Genomic DNA, 22804 nt, shown 5'->3' with positions numbered 1-22804 from the left:
TTTCATAGAATTTTTTCCTGTTTTTCTTGTGTATAGATAATTGTATTGTGAGCATAAAAATGGCTAAAAATGTATGGGTCACCAGGCTAAATTTTATGTTAAGACCGCTAGAATACAACACCTGTTCAAACGGAAATGATGCGAACCTGGCCAAATTGATTACATGTATGTCTGCTAAAAGTTAAAAAAAAAGTATTAAAAATTCTTAATTCTTTCTATAATTGAATACTAAATAATCTGAAAGGTGATATTGTCTTATCAGTACTAAGTCAATTATCTTACATTATATGAACAACACTGTCTTTGTACTAAAATGCGATGTGAAAACACAACCACAAAAATGGCAAGATGCCTGTCAGGCATGATACTTGTCAATACAACATAAACCAGTATCAACATTTGATTACTGATAAAACTTATTAAAAATGTTATTTCATTCAAGATTCCTCATATTTAAGATTGTCTGTAACATGTTTCAACAAATTTTGACTTCAGTTCAGTTTTCCATAGAAAGTGTCGGCTGCGCAGAAAGATGCGCATAAAAAACTATAGGAATTCCCTTTAATTAAACAAGAGTTTGGATTTCCACAAATAGCAATGTTATATGTTGACCTATATGTTTTTCTCCTATTATCGGCTTCATCATAATAGGAGGAAACTAGTTTTCCTGCTGCCTTGAGTAGTATCTCCTGGTATTCCTACATTCCCTACGTATGTGTCCTATTTTGCCACAACCCCAACATTCTACCCGCGACTTCCAGTTTGTTGACTGAAAACTATTCGCTTTCGCAATTTGTTCTTTCTCACGCGCTATAGAATTTATTTGCTTTTGCCTAAGGCGACATTCATTTACAAGATGGCCAGATTTTTTGCAAAATCTACAACTCTTTTGCGGTCTTACATGATCAACCTCCATAGGTTCGTAATTTGTTTCTGCTTTTGTCCCAGAGTAAGTGTTTGTTCTTAAATCGAATCTTGCCCTTAAATTTTGCTCTTGCATAGCAACCTTAATAGCAGCATGAAGTGTGTTTGGGTTATCTCTTAAAACCTTCATTTTTAAAAAATCATGTAGTAACCCGTCAATAAAAAATCCCACTAACTGTCTTTCTAAAATAGCATTGTCACCCTGATGATCAGTAAATGCTTCTTCGGCCAGCGAGAGAAGTCTTTCTGCAAAAATTTGAACACTTTCGCCAGGAGACTGTTTTATATTTCTAAGGAGACTAAAAGCATGTTGTGAATCCTGAATATCTGCAAAACGGGTGGTTAATTCTTGTTTAAGATCTGCCCATGTTTCCCCAGGGTTTTCGCGAAGATATCTTTGAATATAATCACTAACAGCGCCACTGCTGGATTGATACGCAACTAACTTTAGTTTTTCCCCATCTAGCCTAGTCAAAACCCCGTATTTTTCTATACTTTTCATCCAATATCTAAATTTTTTTGGATCCCCATCAAAAGTATGTACAACCTGTGCCGTACCCTGTGTTCCCAATATTGAAGAGACATTTCGTAACTGTTCCCCTTGGTTTTGAAAAATTTGAGCAATTTCTTGATCTGCCATCTTTAACAATACTTAGTACAAAGGAATAAAATCAACACTCACCAATCTTCTGAAGTACTTCGGTTCTGATCCTGGTCCTCGGCTCCACAAAAAGATGTGACACGTAACAACACAAGTTTAACGTTTTAAGTATACTTTATTTAGTGCCACAGTGGCAGTCTAAGGCTAACTAACTTACAAACATTTTGACGTTTCTTATATAGAGGGAAAACTAATTAGGGTATATGTCAATGGCTACTCTAGTGACAGGTTCGTGATACCAGGCCCATGTAGCTAGTCGCTTTCTGACATTAATCTGTCAAGGTAACATATTACTTGAAGTCATAACTTTGTCCATTCCCTATCCCCGACATATCTACAACTTAATTATGATAGACAAAAGGCCCAGGGATATTTCACCTGTCAATAGGGTAACAACAACAAATTATATTTTTCTTTTGTACAATACACAATGTTAATAATTTTAGTTAGAACAGAGAAAATCGTATTTAATCCTAATTTAATCCCAAATTATTTGGTAGAAAAACCCCATTATCCCACAAATTAAATATTTGCCCGTTTTCAATCGGTTTCTTTTCCAGCGCGCCGCTATGCCGTTTGACGTTATGACGTAATAACTGTGACGTCAGAACAGTGAATTGTTGTATAATAATTAACTGTTTCCAGCCTTCTTTGTTTAATAGGAAAATGAATTGGATCGTGTTAAAATATTGGACAATTTCCATACATGTCACGTCCGTAAACTATGGTTCACTATCATAAACCTAGGCCCACGGTCGTAAACAGGGGTTCATGTTCATAAACTCGTAAATATAGGTTCACGGCCGTAAACCAGAGTTGATTTTTAATTCTGATATATCGACCGTACACCACGTTTAACATTTGAAAAACTAGGTTTCTCGAATAAACAATGAATTTCGCTCTTTATCCTATGTGATTTGATTGGATTACGTGCTCGGAATTTGACTTTTTGTAAGATTTTAATTTTTGCGGTTTCAGATTTCCAAGTGAGAATTATGTGCCGTTTGTATCACTAATGAAGCAAACACAATGTATTTTTCACCATCTATAGTCTGTAATATCCTTACACTACCATCACATATTAACTAAGATCACAACAATACCCTATGCTCGCCAGTTTGATATGGATAATCCATTTAGGTTCAAATACATCTTAGCCTTGAAACGAGTATTGTTCGACAGGTTGAACAGAAACATCTTTAACACAATGTCCGATTTTACAATAATGATGATATATAAAAAGCTTCGATTTTTTTATTACGAATATTAGGTCGTTTCGTTTGCTCAACATACTGTTTACCACAATTATGGATATTTCTTGTAAAACATAGATAACATCAGGGGAATTTTAAGAAATGTCTAAATAAATATTTATATTGAATTTTCTTTAAGTTACAGTAGAGCGTATTGTCGATGGGGACATCACATGCACCTGTTAGAATGACACTTGAAGACTGAATGAAATTTAAATTGTCCAGCAATAGATGTTTTGTTCAGTCTAGTTTTTTCTGTACACTCTTATTACAACTAAAGGATGTAATGTACATATCACGTAGACTGCCGTTATGTAAACAAGTGCTACATTTAGAATGCAAAGTTTTTACAATTATTGTAGGTGTCACCAAATTCTTTTATACATATACAAAATAATATCATACAGTTCGCTCTCACAGTTACAGATAGAGACAAATCAATATTGGATGATACACATACATATAACCGAAATTGCTGTAAAACAAAACAAATGATAAATGACAATAAAAGGTACAAATTAGTACAAGAGGACAATGGAAAGAAAACATATTTCTTCAGATGTCATTATTATTAAAATGTACAATTCTACAAATTATCATCTATACATACTTTTCGAAACTTCTACCGCTATTGTAATGCTATGACACCATTTTATGTAGAGGCGAATTTCGTTCAAAGGCAGGAACAGTATAAAAATAATTTCATTATCTTGTCATATTTTGAAGCAAATTTATTTTAGTTTGGTATTTGACCATATGCCAGTTGAAATCTTATATCTAAACCTATATATCCCTATAAATATTTTCTCGTTGAATAAAATACAAACTATTCATCTATATTTTGTGGCTTTCTTAACGTAGATAGAGGTCGTAAGATGAATGAAATTGTAGGTTTGCACATTTCGAGTTTGTTTAAAATTTCCTATCTTTATTAACAACGTATTTGTTATTCCATAAATGTGCATTTAATGCAAGTGTTATGAAAGATATTGTTGAAACTATCGTAGGGCGTTAGCAGGTTTGATTAGTTAATTACGTTTATTATATTTGTGTAACACGAAGTGGTTCGAATAAAAAACGGTTTTGGAAAATGTAGAGAACCAAAACATGTAGTGTTTATATACATTTTAAGTTACTAGTACACGGTCTATATGTTTTTTAAAGTTATAATTGACCACCTTCTGCCAATATAGTACCAACTCATTGTTTATGCCCCTAAAGGATTGTGTAGACAGTTAAAGAACAAATGTCATGTCGTGTTCCTAACATCAGCAGCAATAATTTATAAGCCATTATACACTCAACAAATAGATGGTAGATAACCAACGATTAAAGGTTCTTGTAGATGGAAATAAGGTTAAAAATGGAATTAACCACCAAACTAAAAGCTACAAACAAATTATATCTTAATTCTTATGAAATTGCAAAAATAATTACACACTTGTCGTAAATGTGTCCCGTTTAGCAACATTTCGACAGCTCGATCGCGTTACTCTTGTGTCAATTTCACCATAATATGTATTTTTCTAGTAGGACTTTCGTCAGTAATGCCAAAAGTGTAAACGAACAGGTGCATGTTGGTGCACATGCCTTGCACGTGCAAAATATGCAATTTTAGTCAAAAGGCCTAATGCGGTTACTTTGACCGCGAGTCGCCAAAAGTAAATTAACAAGCAAATTCAATGAATTGGTATCCCCCGCTGAAAGGGTTTGCGGTGAGGAATGGCAAAAAATATAACTGGTAAAATGTTACGGATGTTACTTAGAAGCAAATAATTTCATTAATCAAAATCATTTTAACAGAAAATGAATGCTTTTTTGGGGGGTGGGGAGGGGCAGTTGCGGTGACCGCGTGAGGTTACAAAACTTCACATGTTGATTATAAATATTGATATATTGATGGAAAATTAAAAATAAAAAAAAAATAAAAAAAATAAAAAAAAACAAATGGAATTGGGGTGGGGGGGGGGAGGGGTGCGGATGCATGATCAGGGTGGTGGGCATGACTGAGTGGAGTGAGGTCAGGGAACGGTACAACCTTTCATGTTGATAAAATATTCATGGAAGATTTGAAAAATAAATAATCAAAAGGAATAATATATATATATATATTTTTTTTTGGGGGGGGGGGGGGTGGGGTGACCAAGGCAACATCTGCACATGTTTATAATAAACGTTCATGAAAACAAATGAAAGAAGTTTAATAAAATTCTTCCCATTGGTTGGTTTGTTATGTACAAATCTGTGGATTTTTTAACAATTAAAGGGCAATAACTCTGAGGGAAATTGAATAATAATTAAAAAAAATGACGGGCATCATCACAGTATGTTGGCTCATCTTTATTTCAAATTTCATGCAATTCTACCAGCTAGTTACTGAGAAATGGCTGCGGGCGGACATTTTGGGGCATTTTTTAGTAAATAAAGGGCAATAGCTCTAAGGAAAATTGACCAATTAAAAAGAACTTGACGGGCATCATCGCAGTATGTTGGTTCATGTTTATTTCAAGTTTCATGAAATTCTACCTGCTAGTTACTGAGAAATGGCTGCGGACGGACGCACGCATGGACGGACGGACAACGCCATTTCAATACCCCACTCCCGATTTCATCGGCGGGGGATAATGATTAGCTTTAGTACATATTCAAATGTCGGTATGTGAAATTTCGTGTAAATACATGTTTTATTAAAATAGTAATACAATATAAAAGTGAGCGATTAGGAATTTTGTTGAGTGTAAGTATTGTATTTTTGTTTTTATTCAGTTTAACAGCAGATTTTGTAAATTTAATCAAAATTGCATTCAGAATAAAATGTGGAGTCTTTCAAATCTTGCTCAACATCATACAGCTTAACAGGCATTTTAATTCCTGGATCAATCCGTAGACTTGCTGGTAAGAGAGTAGCTGGGACATCCTTGTCTCTAAAATCCAAACTCATCCGACATCTTCCTGGAGCTATATATTGTACCATGTCTTCCAGGCTATCGACATATTGTTGCTCGCTTTTCTCTTCTAAACTGTCGCCATCCGATATTGCTATAATAAAGTTAAAATTATTATTTCTCCTATACTGTGAAATCATTATTATTCGTGAGGGATTAATTTTCGTGGATTTCGTGGTTGAGCTCAACCACGAATTTAAGTCCCAACGAACAAATTATGCCCACGATAATTTTTAATTGTACGCAAAGTCGCCAAAAAAGTCACCATAGCCGTTCAATCTGATCCGTAGTTGTATGCATGTGACAGTACTAACCTGCAGCTTTCGTGTAGTTTATGGAGACTCCATCAACGATAACATACGTATGCGTGGAAACAAAACCAACTATTTCATTTAGAAATGTACCCGTGGTTTGTTTATGACATGTTTGTCAAAGTGAAAGTAGATACTAAATAAAGAAGTTTGACGTAGCGTCACGTGCCAACTACACTATAATACGGCTGTTACATGATTTTTTTCGGCCCCGCTATGCAATGTTTATACACTAGTCTTTATTTTTAATGACATGTAGTAAAATACTACGACTTTGGAACTATTAAATACTACAAATTTATTGTAAGATTTGTATCCGATGCGTTAATACCTAATTCAGATTACGCGTTTCTCGGCAGGAAATAATACATGCACAAGTTCAACAGCTTGTAATTTTAGATGCAGACGCGCATTCATTTTGCCAAAAAAAAGTCGGATCAGTTTATAATAGTTTATGTAAAAATTATTATGGTTATACTAGCACTACATTATTTAAATCTATAATAGTGTGTTTTAATTTGCGGTACAATAAGTAGTTCTTGTTTAAAACACGATCAAATGATCAACTTTATATTTGTTTCGATTATGAATGCTAATTGTGCTAGGTGCTACGGTTTTGACACTTTTTAATTGACGCCGACTTTTCTCATTGAATATTTCACAGTTTTAAAAAGTTTTACAAATAAGGATTCGTATAATTATAGATAACGCAGTCGTTAATTGGCACATGATCACTCGCTAATCTCCCGCGGCGTAGATTGCAAATTCGGTAACCATGGTAGCGTTGTTTGACACGTGTAGGTTTCACATGTAAGGGCAGAAGTACTAGTAGATATATATTCCTGTGGAAATTATGATTTTTTTTTTCAAAAATTGAAAATCCACGAATTCACGTCCCCACGAAACAGCCATTTTGGTCAAAACCACGAAATTTCGTGCCGACGAAATTAAATGATTTCACAGTATGATGTCTTAGGTGTACATGATTCTTAGATGTCTTTGATGTCACTTAGCAAAATGTATAGTTCTTGCAGTATACAGGTATTATATGTAAATACGATTAACAGGAATAACATTTGTACATAAAAGACATTCATTTGTTTTTAAAGATAATATTAGGAAAACGAACTAAACGTAAATAATTAAACATACTGTATTAGACATTGCCTACCAGCTTTTAAGGCTGCTATTTGTTTCTGTTCTGTTTTGATATTTTCAAGAAGCTTTCTCTTTTGGGTGTACATTTCATTGTTTCTTTTACACGCCTTCAGAATTTTCTCTAATTCTGTCACTTCTGATTCAAGACCATTTCCTTCAGTAACCAGATTGCAACCTTGTTCTTGCAGGATTTTTACAACTTTGTCTTGAATTTCAGTTTGAGAAATACAGTCGGAATGGGAACAAACAAAATTTGGTTGTGATACTAATGTGTTAGGTCGAACACTCTCTTCTGTTTCGTTTTCGTCTGTTACAGTACAATCTTGTCCATCTATTACGAGTGATGTGTGTTTAATTTCTCTCGTTTGTGTTACATTTTTCTCATCCTCTATCAGAATTCCCCTTTCTACAGTGTCATTTTCCAAATTAAAAGGTTCTGGAACATTCGGGCATGGTTCCGTATGTTTAAGGAATTTGCTTGTACTTCCTTGAAAATATATTTAAAGCAAAAGATTATATTCAAAATCCGTAACTTATAATGACAAATTGAAAAATGAAATATATAAAGCCAAAGAATGCACGGAAATTTTAAGAATTGAATGGTATTTTTCTGCGGTTCATCGATGTATGAACTGTCAGGAAGTTTACGCCTAATTTGCATAAACACCGACGGTAAAAATCAGGTGTACACTTCCTGATAGTTCAGTTCTTATAATTACAACTATAAAAACTTCTTCCATTTGTTTCTTTGAAAAAAACTTCAACTTTTTTTCAGAAACGAAAAAGTAGTCCGTAAAATTATGAATATTAATTACGTCTAATGAATACGTGATGGCTTCATTGAGAAATGAAAGTTGGTCACGTGTGCTGAAGCAGCCAACCAGAAACGCGCAAATCTATGAATTGAGTAATAGTTGTAATTATATCATTGTAAGTACATCGTTACTCAATTATTCTTGTAGCCACAAATTTTGACCTGAAACATACAAAAACTTACCAGTTATCACAACTAGATTAGAAAACTATTGCAAAAAATCCATGCAAATGATTGTATAAATTTTAAAGTCGTACTTGAGGACAGTCAAATGAAGCTCCCTACTCTTTATTGCATCCCTAAACTTCAAAAAACTCCCTATGAAGCTCGATTCATTGCAAATTCAACCTTATGTACTACAAAAACATTTCTGTACTTTTGACTTCTTGTCTTACTGCAATTTAAGACCACGTACAGAAGTATTGCCCAAAGGTTTATGAGAACTCGGGTGTTAATCCGTTTTGGTCCATCAAGAGATGTTATCAAAAAGCTAAAACACAAACGCTTCAAATGTTCGAAGATAAGTTGATTTTAAAACATTACAGTTTTCTTAGTCGTGCCCTTAAAAGTTAGGCTCTTGTTGCTCTGACTTCAGACAAGTTGTTGAGTACATTTGTGTAATTGTACCTTAATTTACCTTAAGTTTATGTTTTGCTTTATTTATCTGTTACTTTTACACTAATGTTAGAGCCTTCTCGGTGGGAATTTTATTTACATTGTGTTGTTTAACGTGTTGAAAATAAGGTAAATGCAAGGTCGGCATGGCCTAAACGCGTTCAAACCCCCTATTTTCACCTGGTTGTTTTGTCTGTCTCGTAATGTCTGTTGCATATGTGTTCTTGTTTGTTGTAAGTGTTTTTCCCCCGCTCCACTCCCCCTATTATTATATTATTATTATTATTATTATTATGCCACATTTATATAGCACTCTTTTCATGCACTTGTACACGTTCAAAAGTGCTTTACAGAATAAATTGCAAAAATACAAACAAATACGTATACAAAGATAATGCATTCCACATTAACAAAATCATGACTGAAAACAAGTATAATTTAAAAACAAGATAAAAACATAAATGTATCGGTCAGTTAACAAAATATTGTACAAAGAAGTGGGTTTTGAGCAGGCTTTTGAAAGCAGCTAGCGTGTCAGCTTCCCTGATCTTGACAGGAAGGGAGTTCCAAAGCTTTGGAGCAGTGCACGAAAAGCTGCGATTGCCATACATCATGGTTTTAGATTTTGGCATAACCAGTGACAGCGTGTCTTGTGATCTTAGGGTCCTGACCGGTTTATACACTTCTAGCATATCCCTAATATAGGCAGGGGACTGATTGTGTGAAGCCTTAAATGTGTGTCAGAACCTTGTACTGCACCCTGTATTTCACTGGCAACCAGTGAAGCTCCTTCAGAACCGGTGTTATATGATTGCGACGGGGCGTCTTAGTGATTACGCGAGCTGCAGTGTTCTGGACATGTTGCAACTTGTTAACTGTGCTGTTTGGTAAACCACCTAACAAGGCATTACAGTAGTCTAACCGTGAAGTAACCAGGCTGTTTATAAGGGTTTTTGTGGCATCACTGGTAAGATACCGTCTGATGTGACCTATTCTGCGAAGTTGTGCATATCCAGCCCGGCACACTGAGTGGACTTGTTGTTCCATATCCATACAGCTGTCAAATACTGCTCCAAGATTCCTAACACATTTCGTTGATTTTATCACAGAATCACCGACCTTCACAGAAACGTCATCAATGTACTTGGAGTTACGCTTTGATGTCAATAGCATTACCCCAGTTTTATCAGCACTGAGCTTCAGCATGTTGGAATTCATCCACGAGACAATTTCAGCCAGACAGCTCTCAATGCGGCGCAAAGCTTCACTTCTGACCACAGCCTCTATCGGCTTAAAATATAGGTATAATTGAGAGTCATCTGCGTAGAAATGATGAAGAAGTCCATGACGTCTGCATATGGCACCCACGGGTTTAGTGTACATGATGTAGTTCTTTGGACCAAGCACTTATCCCTGGGGCACACTGTATTTCATCATCGTAGGCGTCGACAACTCACCATCAACGCATACAGTTTGATAGCGGTCACTAAGATATGATGACATCCATGCAAGTGCTTTGTCTGTGACTCCAAAATGATGTTCGAGCCGGTGTAACAGTGTTTGGTGATCAATCGTGTCGAAAGCCACAGAAAGATCGAGTAGCACGAGGACAGTTACAGAATTTTGATCGAGAGATGTGAGGATGTCATTCTGTACCTTTATCAAAGCCGACTCAGTTGAATGAAACTTTCTGTAAGCAGACTGCAGTCCCTCATGTAGCTCATTTTCACTCAAGTGCCGCTCAAGACGTGCATCTACTACCTTTTCTAAGATTTTTGAAATGAAAGGGAGGTTAGATACAGGCCTGTAGTTTTTGAGAATGTTTGGTTCAAGACTTGGTTTCTTAAGCAGGGGTCTTATCCTAGCACTTTTAAACTCTTTTGGTACATAACCTAATTCAACTGATGTATTTATGATGTTTGTTATCAGCGGCAAGAGCTCATCGAGACATTTCTTCAGAAGCCATGTTGGTAAAGGGTCAAGTTCGCAGGATTTGTTTGGAGATTTTTGCATAATTTGCTCTACCACTTCTATCGTTGTAGGAGCCAAATCAATAACACAGTTTGCTACTTCTTGGTGTTCTGGACAATGCAAGTCTACTGAATCACGATCAGTTTGGCTGTGCGAAATAATATCATTCCTAATAATCTCAATTTTCTCGATGAAAAAGTCACTAAACTTCTGCGCAAGTTCCTTTGATGATGTATTAGAGGGACGGGAAGCATCTTGGCTGTCTCCTAGTAGATTTTTGGTTATCTTGGCCAAACTTTTGTGGTCAGTGCCACACGACTTCACCTTATCAGAGAAGTAGTCGGTTCGGGCCTGAATTAGGAGTTTATTCATGGTAGCACATTGGTCCCTATAAAGTTGATGGTCGATTGTTAGTTTGGATTTACGCCACTTCCGCTCAAGATTGCTTTTAATGTGTTAAGCCTCATGAAGTTCGTCTGTAAACCACGGACAGCTAGGTTGAAGAACGATAGTTTTTGTGCGTAAAGGAGCGTGTTTATCTATCAGTAAGGATAATCCTTTTGAATATGCATTTACTAGCTTACTAGCCTTCTGGAAACGTATTTAGTGCAAGGGACGCTGAGATGTCTTGTTTGAAAGAACTTACGTCAATAGAGCGTAATTTCCGAAAAGAAACTTGCTTCCGTATCGGAGCTGGTTTTGTGGCACAGGCGTTGAAATGAATTGCATGGTGATCCTGTGACATATTACCAGTATTGTCACAAAGACCTGGATCGATGACCTCGACACATGATATTATTTTGCTGTCGTTCCTGGTTATTACAACATCTAATGTATGACCGTGGGCATGGGTTGGTCCGTTCACATGTTGATGCATACCATATGACTGAAGTACACTTTTAAATCTGACAGCATCTCAGTCTGATGGAATATCAAGATGGAAATTCATGTCTCCCACAATGATGATGTCTTTATCAACTGTAGCATACCTGCCTAGGAAAGTAGGCCATTCTTCCTCTAGAAACACACTAGTCTTTAAACCGTTTTGTTTTGTTGGTGGTGGTCTATATATCACTGCCACTCGTGCAGAAAATCCATTGATGCTCAAATTACAATCCATGTATTCAAATTGTTTAAAATCTTTGTCACGACTAGATGCAATAACACGAAGAGTAAATGCAGGCTTATGTATGAGAGCCACACCCCCTCCACGGCAGCTGCTGCACCGTTCACACTTTTAATTGAATATCCATTCGGTACAAGTTCGCCAATACACGTTTTATCCATGGTAGTTCCGAGCCAAGTCTCAGTGAGTGCTACCAAATCAAAATCATTTGAAACTATGTGATCACACAGAGAAACTGTCTTATTTTTGACAGATCTTGGGTTGAAACTGCATACACGAATTTTCTTCTCACTTCTTCCTGTTGTAATGGATTCACATCTAATTTTGGTAACATTTTTGGTATTTTGCTGCTGAATTTCAAGGTTTTGGCTATCCATACAATTTGAACTGTTTATACAGATTTCATTTCGTTGTCGAACTATAATTGTGATTTCTTCAGGCAGTATTTTTACATTATACAAATGGACCCCTATATTGACATCCCATATTGATTTACCTCCTCTTGAACCTCTGTATTTTAAAATACCTAACTGTTTTATTGTTGTTTGAAGAGGAATATCTGGCCGAAATTTCCCCCGGGCATACTTTCCAATATCAAGTAGTTCACGTCTATTGTATTGGTGTTTGACATGAAAAGCTACAAGTGATAATTGGTCAATCATTGTGTGTGAAGAAAAATCAGTTGAAAATTTCAACGTTATTCTGAAAAAATGCACAAATAAATTGAAAAAGTACCAACAAAATGCAAGTATTTCACAATATTTCACAAAACTATTTAAATCAATCTTCCCACAATCAACCAATACAAACTCAAGACAACTTCCACATATATATGTGTAGTAATTCTCGAGAAATAATCAAATAAATGTCAGCGAAATGAAATGCAGCTTACACTTGGCACAATATATAACCTATTGCCCTCTCTTTTCCCTTGCATTTACGCTACTTTTTGCATCCCCTCCCCTTTACTTTTGTTTTGGCAGCCGAATCCCAAGACGGTACTTGATTGTTTTTTTCCTATGTGTGTGGGTGCGTTTTTATGCTTGTGAGACTATAACGGTGCCCTGTTTTCTTATGTGTTGGTTGTTCGTTTTTCTGTGTTATTTAGTTGTGTTTTTATCTTTGGTACATGAGTGTCTGCGCTATTGTGGTTTACGTTGTAGTGCGACTGTTTTTAAAGAATATGGCATTCCCTTGTATATTCGTCCTTGTTCAACTTTCCCTTTCGAATTCCTGCCCCCACCCCCCTCCCCCCCCCCCCCCCGCCCCACCCCGATCCCATTTCGCCCCTTGCCGTTTCCTTCCCCTCCATCAATATTTAGCATAATTTAATATGTACTTGTTGGATGTTTGAAGCAACCCGTCTGAAATATTTTCCATTACAGCTTCTTTTTGTTGTGGGCCTTCTATGTAAATGCGTGGCTCTGGGGCTGTGTTTTGGTGCTCTGTGCTTCCGAGAAATCTACCCTTACATATTATCTTTTATAATACTAAATAAAACACAAACATAAGATAAAACAATTCATCTCTATAACGCTTTTGCAGTTTCAGTTAAATGGCTAAGGGTAAAATCTCAGTAGAATTTATAACTGCAGAGACAATAAACTGATTATTCTTTAGATATTGTGCTAAAAACCACATTTAGTCAGGAGGACATCTATACCTTTGACCTACTGACCCCTATAACAACAGAGGTCATCTACTGATCACGATTTATCATCCGATAATATCTAATGACTGTCAGCCAAATCGATCCTTAGTTATTGACTGGAAACTATTTTCAGTTTCAAATCATTATGGCCTCGATTTTTGACCTACTGACCCATAAAACCATAGCGGCCATCTATTAACCTCAGGTAATCATTATTAGCAGTTTAATGGCTGTAACTCAATGCGTTAGTAATTGTGCAGAAACCGGTTTCAGTTTCGAGGTCGTTATGAAAATTTACCTTTGATCTACTGAACCAAAGACAGAAGGCTCAACTTGTGACCTCAAACAATCATTCTATAAAGTAAGACGACTGAAGTCAAAAGCGTCCTTTAGTTATGGCCTTCATACCCGAAAACAATAAGGTCATCGCCGGAACCCAAATACAAGGGGCCATTTTCTGGGTGCAGGCAATCATCCGAAGAATTCTGACAAAATGACCTTCAGTACAGTAGTTTAACTATTGTACGCCAAAGCCATTATTAAGTATATAAAAGATGGTGATACACATTAACTAGGTACGTTTTCATGCGACCTGTGAAATATAGAGATAGTATATAATTACCAGTATTTTCCAGAAAGTCGTGTTCTTCATGACTTCTCTCTGTATCTGATACCAAAATATTATTTGTTCCGCTTTGAATACCATTTCCATCAGCAACATGACCGAAGTCTGCAATTTTGATGTATAATAAGTAAGTAAAAGCAGCTTCATCTACAATTAAAACAATAATTAACCAGTTTCTTAACATAAAGACACCCTTTCATCTGATTATATGTATATATGTATTTTATTTTCATGACATTGTATTTAGAACTTGATCTATATGGTTTGTGTTCTCTAATTACTTATTTGAAGCATTTTACCCTTGTTCTCATCATACTTCGTGGGTTCGATTTCTGTTTGCATTTCAGTATTGGGAAGATGACTTTTATCTGTTACTACACTTGTACATGTCATAGTTCCCTTACCTACAATTAAATCATAAGGTCAAAGAATAAGATAATTCAAATTGGTATTGTTGTACTAAATATTATAGAAACATCTAGCACGATCGGAAATGAGCTGGCATTACTCTTTAAGTGGTGGTGTAAGATATTCATAATGTTGTAATAAAAATGTAATGTTTTACTTCTATAAGCATTTAGAAGAGTTTATATATTCAGTTTTCACACCCCTATCTGTAAAGTAATATACATTCACTTAACTGTAAATTTAGGAAGCCAAAAATGCCAAGATACACATATAAGGTGGTGAAACACATTAACTAGATATGTTCTCATGCGACCTGTAAAATATATAGATAGAATATAATTACCAGTATTTTCCAGAAAGTCGTGTTCTTCATGACTTCTCTCTGTATCTGATACCAAAATATTATTTGTTATGCTTTGAATACCATTTCCATCAGCAACATGACCGAAGTCTGCAATTTTGATGTATAATAAGTAAGTAAAAGCAGCTTCATCTACAATTAAAACAATAATTAACCAGTTTCTTAACATAAAGCCACCCTTTCATCTGATTATATGTATATATATATTTTATTTTCATGACATTGTATTTAAACTTGATCTATATGGTTTGTGTTCTCTAATTACTTATTTGAAGCATTTTACCCTTGTTCTCATCATACTTCGTGGGTTCGATTTCTGTTTGCATTTCAGTATTGGGAAGATGACTTTTATCTGTAACTACACTTGTATATGTCGTAGTTCCCTTACCTACAATTAAATCATATTGTCAAAGAATAAGATAATTCAAATTGGTATTGTTGTACTAAATATTTCAGAAACGTCTAGCACGATCGGAAATGAGCTGGCATTACTCTTTAAGTGGTGGTGTAAGATATTCATAATGTTGTAATAAAAATGTAATGTTTTACTTCTATAAGCATTTAGAAGAGTTTATATATTCAGTTTTCACACCCCTATCTGTAAAGTAATATACATTCACTTAACTGTAAATTTAGGAAGCCAAAAATGCCAAGATACACATACAAGGTGGTGAAACACGTTAACTAGATATGTTCTCATGCGAACTGTAAAATATATAGATAGTATATAATTACCCCTATCATCTAGAAAGTCGTGTTCTTCATGACTTCTCTCTGTATCTGATACCAATATATTATTTGTCCGGCTTTGAATACCATTTCCATCAGAAACATGACCGAAGTCTGCAATTTTGATGTATAATCATTAAGTAAAAACAGATTCATCTACAATTAAAACAATAATTAACCAGTTTCTTAACATAAAGACACCATAACATCTGATTACATACATATTTATATATGTTTCATATTCATGACATTGTATTTAGAAATTATACAAACTTGATTTATATGGTTTGTGCTGTTTATTGCATATTTGAAGCATTTTACCCTTGTTCTCATCATACTTCGTGGGTTCGATTTCTGTTTGCATTTCAGTGTTGCGAAGATGACTTTTATCTGTAGCTACACTTGTATATGTCGTAGTTCCCTTACCTACAATTAAATCATATTGTCAAAGAATAAGATAAATCAAATTGGTATTGTTGAACTAAATTTATAGAAATGTCTAGCACAATTTGAAATGACCTTGCATTTTTCATTAAGTAGGTGGTGTACGATATTCATAATGTTGTAATAAAAATGTAATGTGGTACGTCTATGAGTATTTAGAAGTTTATATATTCAGTTATCACACTCCTATCTGTAGAGTAATATATATTTACTAAAATGTAAATTTACCAAGCCAAAAATGCCCAGATACACATATTTAGTGGTGAAACACGTTAACTAGATATGTTTTCATAAGAACTGTAAACTCTGTAGTCAATATATAATTACCCCTTTTATCCAGAAAGTCGTATTCTTCATGACTTCTCTCTGTATCTAATACCAATATATTATTTGTTCCACTTTGTTTACTATTGCCATCAGCAACATGATCAATGTCTGCAATTTTGATGTATAATAATTTAGTAAAAACAGCTTCATCTACAATTAAAACAATTATAAACCAGTTTCTTAAGATATACTTCTTGTCATGGGGTTAATTGATGACTCCAAGTTATTAGATTTTTCTTGCAAATGTTTTTGTTATATATTTTGTTTTGCGATAGGTAATAATGCTATATATAATTATATATTGCTACCCGTTACTAATAGCATAAATTAACTAAGAGACAGCAAAACTAAACAACAAAGTAACATAAAAACATCAGTGCTTAAATCCCTTTAAGACTATATCTGATTTTCTGAAAAAATATACTCCTGGAACATGTCAGTTTTCAGAATCAAAGATTTAGAATAGACCGAAGCTTTAGTAGTTTTGGTGTTTGTTATAATTCTAACAAAAATTGTAAGTATGTTATTATTTCTCAGATATCTTTCCAAAATTTTATTCATGAAAATGAACATTTTACACTTATGGTGGCACCAATCCAATTTTCAGCCTTGTTTTCTCTCTAAAACATAATCATATATTTCTTGTCAACTCAGTTAATAATTGTTAAACCGGATAAAAACAATAAATGTAATGTTCGTACAATATCATTATGAATGCTTATAATACAGAAACATATTTAGCCACAATTGTCTTCAAAATGTTCAAAGTTTTCGATGATTCAAATGCTTTAAATAAAATGGAATCAACCCTTAGATGCCGCCCTGAAGGCTTGATGGAGGTGTCATTGTCTACAAACGCAGGTTTGTTTCAAGTGGTTGGGGTAAACATTTTTTTAACAGATAGCTTTGTTTGCAATTGATTTAATTCAATGTCCGATATATATACATGGAGTTATTATTTTTGTCAAAGGTAACTGTATTGTTTATAATATGCAACACTACCGCACAGGAGTGTCAGTGTTTCATTAGGATAAATGAACCAATCAGGGCCCCAACACTCCTGATTTACTTCTGCTTTTAAATACCTCCTCTTTCTTGATCTGCACAATATTGAAACTTGAAAAAAGATAAAAATGCCTAGGCTAGGGGAATCTGTGCCCGATTTTTTCATGAATGTATAATTTTTTTTTTAAAAATAAATTGCCTAGGCTAGGGGAACCTATGTCCGATTTCTTTTTTATAGAACTACTGTGAACGGCTGGGGGCTTGGGATGGGGGGGGGGGTTGGGGTGGGGGGCGGATGTACATCGATATGTCCAGTTTGTCGAAGGAAAGTGTATTGTATCTTTGAATAATTGAAATGAATTCTATTAAAATTAATGAAATATGCCAGGTTGATATTAGATTGCGTCTCTTAGTATCAAACAATTTCTGACCAGCAAAAGGTGACAGCTAGAACAGTAGCAATTTATTAAAGTAGGGTTGGTAAGTTTATGCGCTTGTCAGATCGCAGCGACAGCTTTAATAGCTTTATACTGTCAGGATTTAATGGGACAGAATTACAATACAAATATCTCAAATACATGTAGGAATTATATTTGACAGTTTACATTAACATCTTTAAAATGTCATATTATTTTAAAAGAAATAATACATTTTTCTAAACCGTTCCAGGTGGCCGTGGACAAAACTAGAGGATGAAGACCTATATGACCTTCCAATTTGGATATTGGTGTCACAGGTATCTAGCAACTTTGTTAATATAGATTCCATACAGCATTGTCAAGTATGTTTTCTCAATAATTTTAATTGTGTATTAACAGCCAATTTATGATTTTTAAAGTCAAATAATTACAGACAGAAAAATATGATGGCCAGTACATTTACTGGCAAGTTTTCAAATCTACCCGTTTTTACTGGCAATGCTAAAAAATAACTACAATACTGCTTGTTTTTGGAAAAACAATTTAAAATTAACACTCAACAATAGACAACTGTCATACTGCATAGACAAGCTTTGGGTGATATTGCCTGTTTTGGGCCGCATTTCTTTTCAAACTGTTTAATATCTCAAGCTGGCTGTCAGGACCCTTATAAAATCGAGTTAAAACGATGCTAATGGTCTAATAGCAAATGTACTGTAAAACATTTAGGTATCTTTAACACTATATTATTAAACATGCATTGTTGTCGCTTGATGCATGCCTCATATTTCAAGTTCGTGTCTTTTCTAATAATTTTAGAAAATTCTAAAACCCATTAATATAACTTATTCAGTGAAATTGATGACAATGGATTTAGCAAATTTGTACTGTGAACTTTATAGGTATTAAATTTATGCTAACATGCATTGCTGTCCCTTGATACATGCGGCATATTTCAAATTCTAGTCTATTCTAATAATAAATAAATTCTTTGAACCATTTCTTTAAAATACATGTATTTCAGTTTCCAGGCACAAAGTATATGAAACTAGTGCGCCTACCTGAGGATGAAACAGTTGATGAGCTATATACAGCTTAACCTCTGAATACCAATGTTAGTAAGGATGCCTTCAGTATTATGGTGGAAAACAGGAAACAAACTAGAGTGCTTCCGAGTAAAAATCATCAAGGTTTGTATGCTACATTAAGAAGGATATTTAAAAGTGAAAACATATTTTGTATATCTGACAGACATAACAGTCAAACCTGCTTAAGCGCTCACCTCCTATAAGCAGCCAACCTGTCTTAAAGAGCCAGTGTCTAATTTCCCAAATGTTCATTCATTCTATAAATAACCTGTATTAAGCAGCCACCTGCTGTAAGCAGTCACTTTTTTCACTCCCTTGGCTGGTTGCTTAAGATAGGTTTGTCTGTAATATTAAACGAGTACAAGACGATTCTGTACTGATACAAGCATATAGGAAAATGAAATTTACTCGATTGTCGTTGCCTTTGTTATTGACACATAAACATTTTTTATCTATATAGCTTTCAGAACAGAATTAGATAGTACTGTTAATATTTTGCACATTGCAGTTCTGGTGTATCTGATGGCCTGTCAAGGAAAGAAGAGCTTTTTAATGACCTTGTTGACTGGATGTCAATGCAGCAGATGTTGTTTACAAGTAGTGATGAGGGCAGTTATGCTACCCAGGTAAATATGGCACTGCGTCATATTGTCCTGTTCTATTAAAGATCAGACACTTACGGTTGTTGTGACTTACTCAACAGACGAGCATGTTTGGTCAAATTTAGAAACGTTAGTCAGATATAATGAAAATGTAAATTAAAATTAATTAAAAAATGATCTTTTCTTTATATAATATATTTTCATCCCTGACGAACGCCCTTTGGTACATTACGAACAACACAATGTAATCAATGACAGAAGTAAGAGGGAGGCTTCGGTTAAATTTATGCCATCTGTATCTATAACTTTCAAGGCTATAATGAACACAGACGCAAGAAACTCAGAAGAAGCTTAGCTACTGCAATCTGATCAGCTCAAGTCCCATGCCGATACTTTGTTCAGTTTATGCGATCGGCCAGTAATGAGAACTTCAGAAGCCTGGGAAAAGGCATATGAAGGTATAAAGTCACTGGCTAAATGTCTCTTATCTTACCATGAATACTTTGAAACAAAGAAGGTGCAGTCCGAACATAATAGGAACATGGATCAACCAGCACGTCAGATAGATAAATACTATTCTGTATTTACTGTTACAAAACTGAGTCTGAAGTTCGGCAGAAATATAAACTTGTATATAAAGCATTACTGCTAAAAGATTACTATGGACCCATTTTCTTTGATGAAGATTTAAGTGAATCTTTTGAAAACCACATGCAGTGGCTAAGATATTTTGAAAATATTCAGTTGTCTGTGACTGTTGACATTATCAAATACTGTACAGGTGTAGGCCTACTAACATCATGGTGCTTGTTTAATGTTTCAGACATACGTAGTGACACTAAAAACAGACTGATGCAGCGTCTTGTTTGTTGAAAGTTAGGAAAGATCTACCAGAGTCATGAGGCAAGAGTTCAAAAAGAGACTAGAAAATATAGCTGCTATAAAGCCCTCAGTTGTTGACATGATATACAAAGAGCTTTTCTTTGAGCATAGCCTCTCAGCCAGATACAGCGATTGCGACTGATACTTATGGGAGACACAGGGCTGCTTGCAGACTTGAGGAAAATGAATACAGGTCGTCCAAGGGGTCATTTTGATGTATTTTTTTTCCAAACTGGAAGAGTTAATTGAAGAAAACATAGCAGCTGATGATCGCAGACATAACCAAGCACATTTGTCTAAATATTTGTCAATCAGAGAATTGATAAACTAGACAAAAGACAATTGTCCACCGGACACAGAAATTTCATCAGGTGCATTCGTACGACTACTACTCACTACTACTCACGCCATTATCCAAAGTCTGTGTCTAATTGTTATCGCAATTCTATTGGAATAATCATTTTATCCCACCAAAGCAACTAATCAGTTCTCTGAACACAATCAGGAATTTACACAATACAACAAAGGAGTTTAGTTATTTATGTCACTGAGGATGCAGGTAACATTTATAACTTTACATGCGTGATAAATGTGACATTGTTTCTTTCTGTACCGGCAAAGTATATGAAAGGTATCTTCAGGATGAAGTGTCGCGATTCTTTGATAAATGCTGTTTCAAAAAAAGTTAGAGTGAATTTCATGTCTAGTTTTGCAGCTAATATTACATTACAATTATGAAAATGTACATAGCAGTCTTGTTTCGTTTTAAGTACTGCCTATCAAATGAATTAATTTCTTAAACACAAACATAACGGATTTTAATGTATATCTTTATTATCAAATGACAAGACAATTAAAGCATGGTTTGTTTATACCGAAAATGGTAACACAACTGTAGTGGGAAATGAAATGCGAAAGGCAACAGAACATGGAGGGATTAAGAGTGGTATTTGGAACTTAATTAACCTATGTTTTTGCATCAGACTTTTCTAATGCGGTTCTTGTCTTTATTTCCTTAATAACTTGGTTTTGCCTAAATCATATGTTATACTGTGTGCATATTATCACATTCAAAGCCAAATAGCATATAAGAACTCTTGAAATGGTTCCATATGATAGGATGTAGGGTCTGCGTTCTTCGAACGCGGCTATACCTACTGAATCTTTAGCTTTATTATGTACACCCTCCCCTGCCTAAGGAATATACATTTAATTGAGAGTAACAAAATCTGTGAATCACAAAATCTTTTGAGAATATCTCCTCTTAATCTGCTGGTCTGATTTTTGTTGTCAGCATTAGTTCAAATTTACTGCCATTTTATGGTCTTCCCTAACAAAAGTTGTCCTGATCTGTACTCCTCTTCTATCGGCTGGATTTTATATGAAACCCCATTGGTATGGTCAGGACAGGACTATAACTGCTATTGGTTACATTTTACACGTGTTTTCAAGTAGTTTATAAAATACCGCAACGGGCGCAGTTTGACCTCATTTCTACCCCTAACCCTTTACCTAAACTGACCACTGCTGGCAAATTAAAGAAACCACAGGTTTTGAAAAAGTAGTGTGAAAACCTCTGGTTTAACTAAGTGAAGAAAACATATGTTCAAAAATACAAATATCTTTTTCTTTTAAAATATATTTTTAAAACCCTAGAAGGGAACTTTACACTCATACTGAAAAACAATTTAGATTATTTTTAGTCTTACTGATTGAGACTCGCGTTGTACTAATATAAACATATCGGATTAACAACGCTAGCTTTAAAATGAAGTAAAGTAAATATCACTCCCATGTAAATTGTATGACATTAAGTAACAATTTAATATACGCACTACTTAAAGATTAACTTTCATTTTGTAAAGTTTATATTGAATTATCGCCTGTATGCAGCAGTTCTTTTTTTGGTTAGGTTTAACGTTGCACCGACACAAATATAGGTCATATGGCAACTTTCCAGCTTTGATGGTGGAGGAAGACCTCAGGTGCCCCTCCGTGCATTATTCCATCACGAGCGGGCATCAGGGTAGAACCACCGACCTTCCGTAAGCCAGCTGGATAGCTTCCTCACATGAAGAATTCAACGCCCCGATTGAGGCTCGAATCCACATCGATGAGGGGCAAGTGATTTGAAGTCAGTGACGTTAACCACTCGGCCACGGAGGCCCCTTTGGTTGAAATTTATGATGAAGACATTTGTCTTTATCTGTCTGATCAAAATTTCTTTTTTCAAGGACTTATACACGTACCTATATGAGTTATCTAGTAGTGATATTTAGATTTAAAGTGAGGGTTAATCTTTAAAACTAAATCTATTTTTAACATTTTTAAAAGTCAACCAATGACAATAATGCTGAAAGAGTTTCGTAAAACTTTACATTTTCTGCTTAAATATTACAGATAAATGTAACTTCCGATTTGTTAAATACTGTCTGCTAGCTAGTAAGACTAGATTAAAAAACCTGATCAGTTGCTTAAATCATAC

General features: G+C 34.9%; 1 protein-coding gene across 1 annotated transcript; it reads right to left on the bottom strand.

The window, feature by feature from the left end:
• Positions 1 to 4984: 4984 nt before the first annotated feature.
• LOC123558144 (uncharacterized) lies at positions 4985 to 19482 on the bottom strand. The gene is made up of 10 exons (XM_053544458.1): positions 19431 to 19482; positions 16324 to 16473; positions 15874 to 15978; positions 15559 to 15666; positions 15107 to 15211; positions 14806 to 14913; positions 14354 to 14458; positions 14052 to 14159; positions 7266 to 7739; positions 4985 to 5877 (listed from the first exon to the last, which is right to left on the bottom strand). The coding sequence occupies exons 1-10, from the start codon at positions 19480 to 19482 to the stop codon at positions 5627 to 5629; spliced, it is 1566 nt and encodes a 521-aa protein (XP_053400433.1). The 3' UTR covers positions 4985 to 5626.
• Positions 19483 to 22804: the final 3322 nt, after the last annotated feature.

This window comes from Mercenaria mercenaria, chromosome 5 (assembly GCF_021730395.1).
Source record: "Mercenaria mercenaria strain notata chromosome 5, MADL_Memer_1, whole genome shotgun sequence".
Lineage (NCBI taxonomy): Eukaryota > Metazoa > Mollusca > Bivalvia > Venerida > Veneridae > Mercenaria > Mercenaria mercenaria.
The sequence above is the reverse complement of the archived record's forward strand: the minus strand, read 5'-3'. Positions and strand labels throughout refer to the sequence as shown.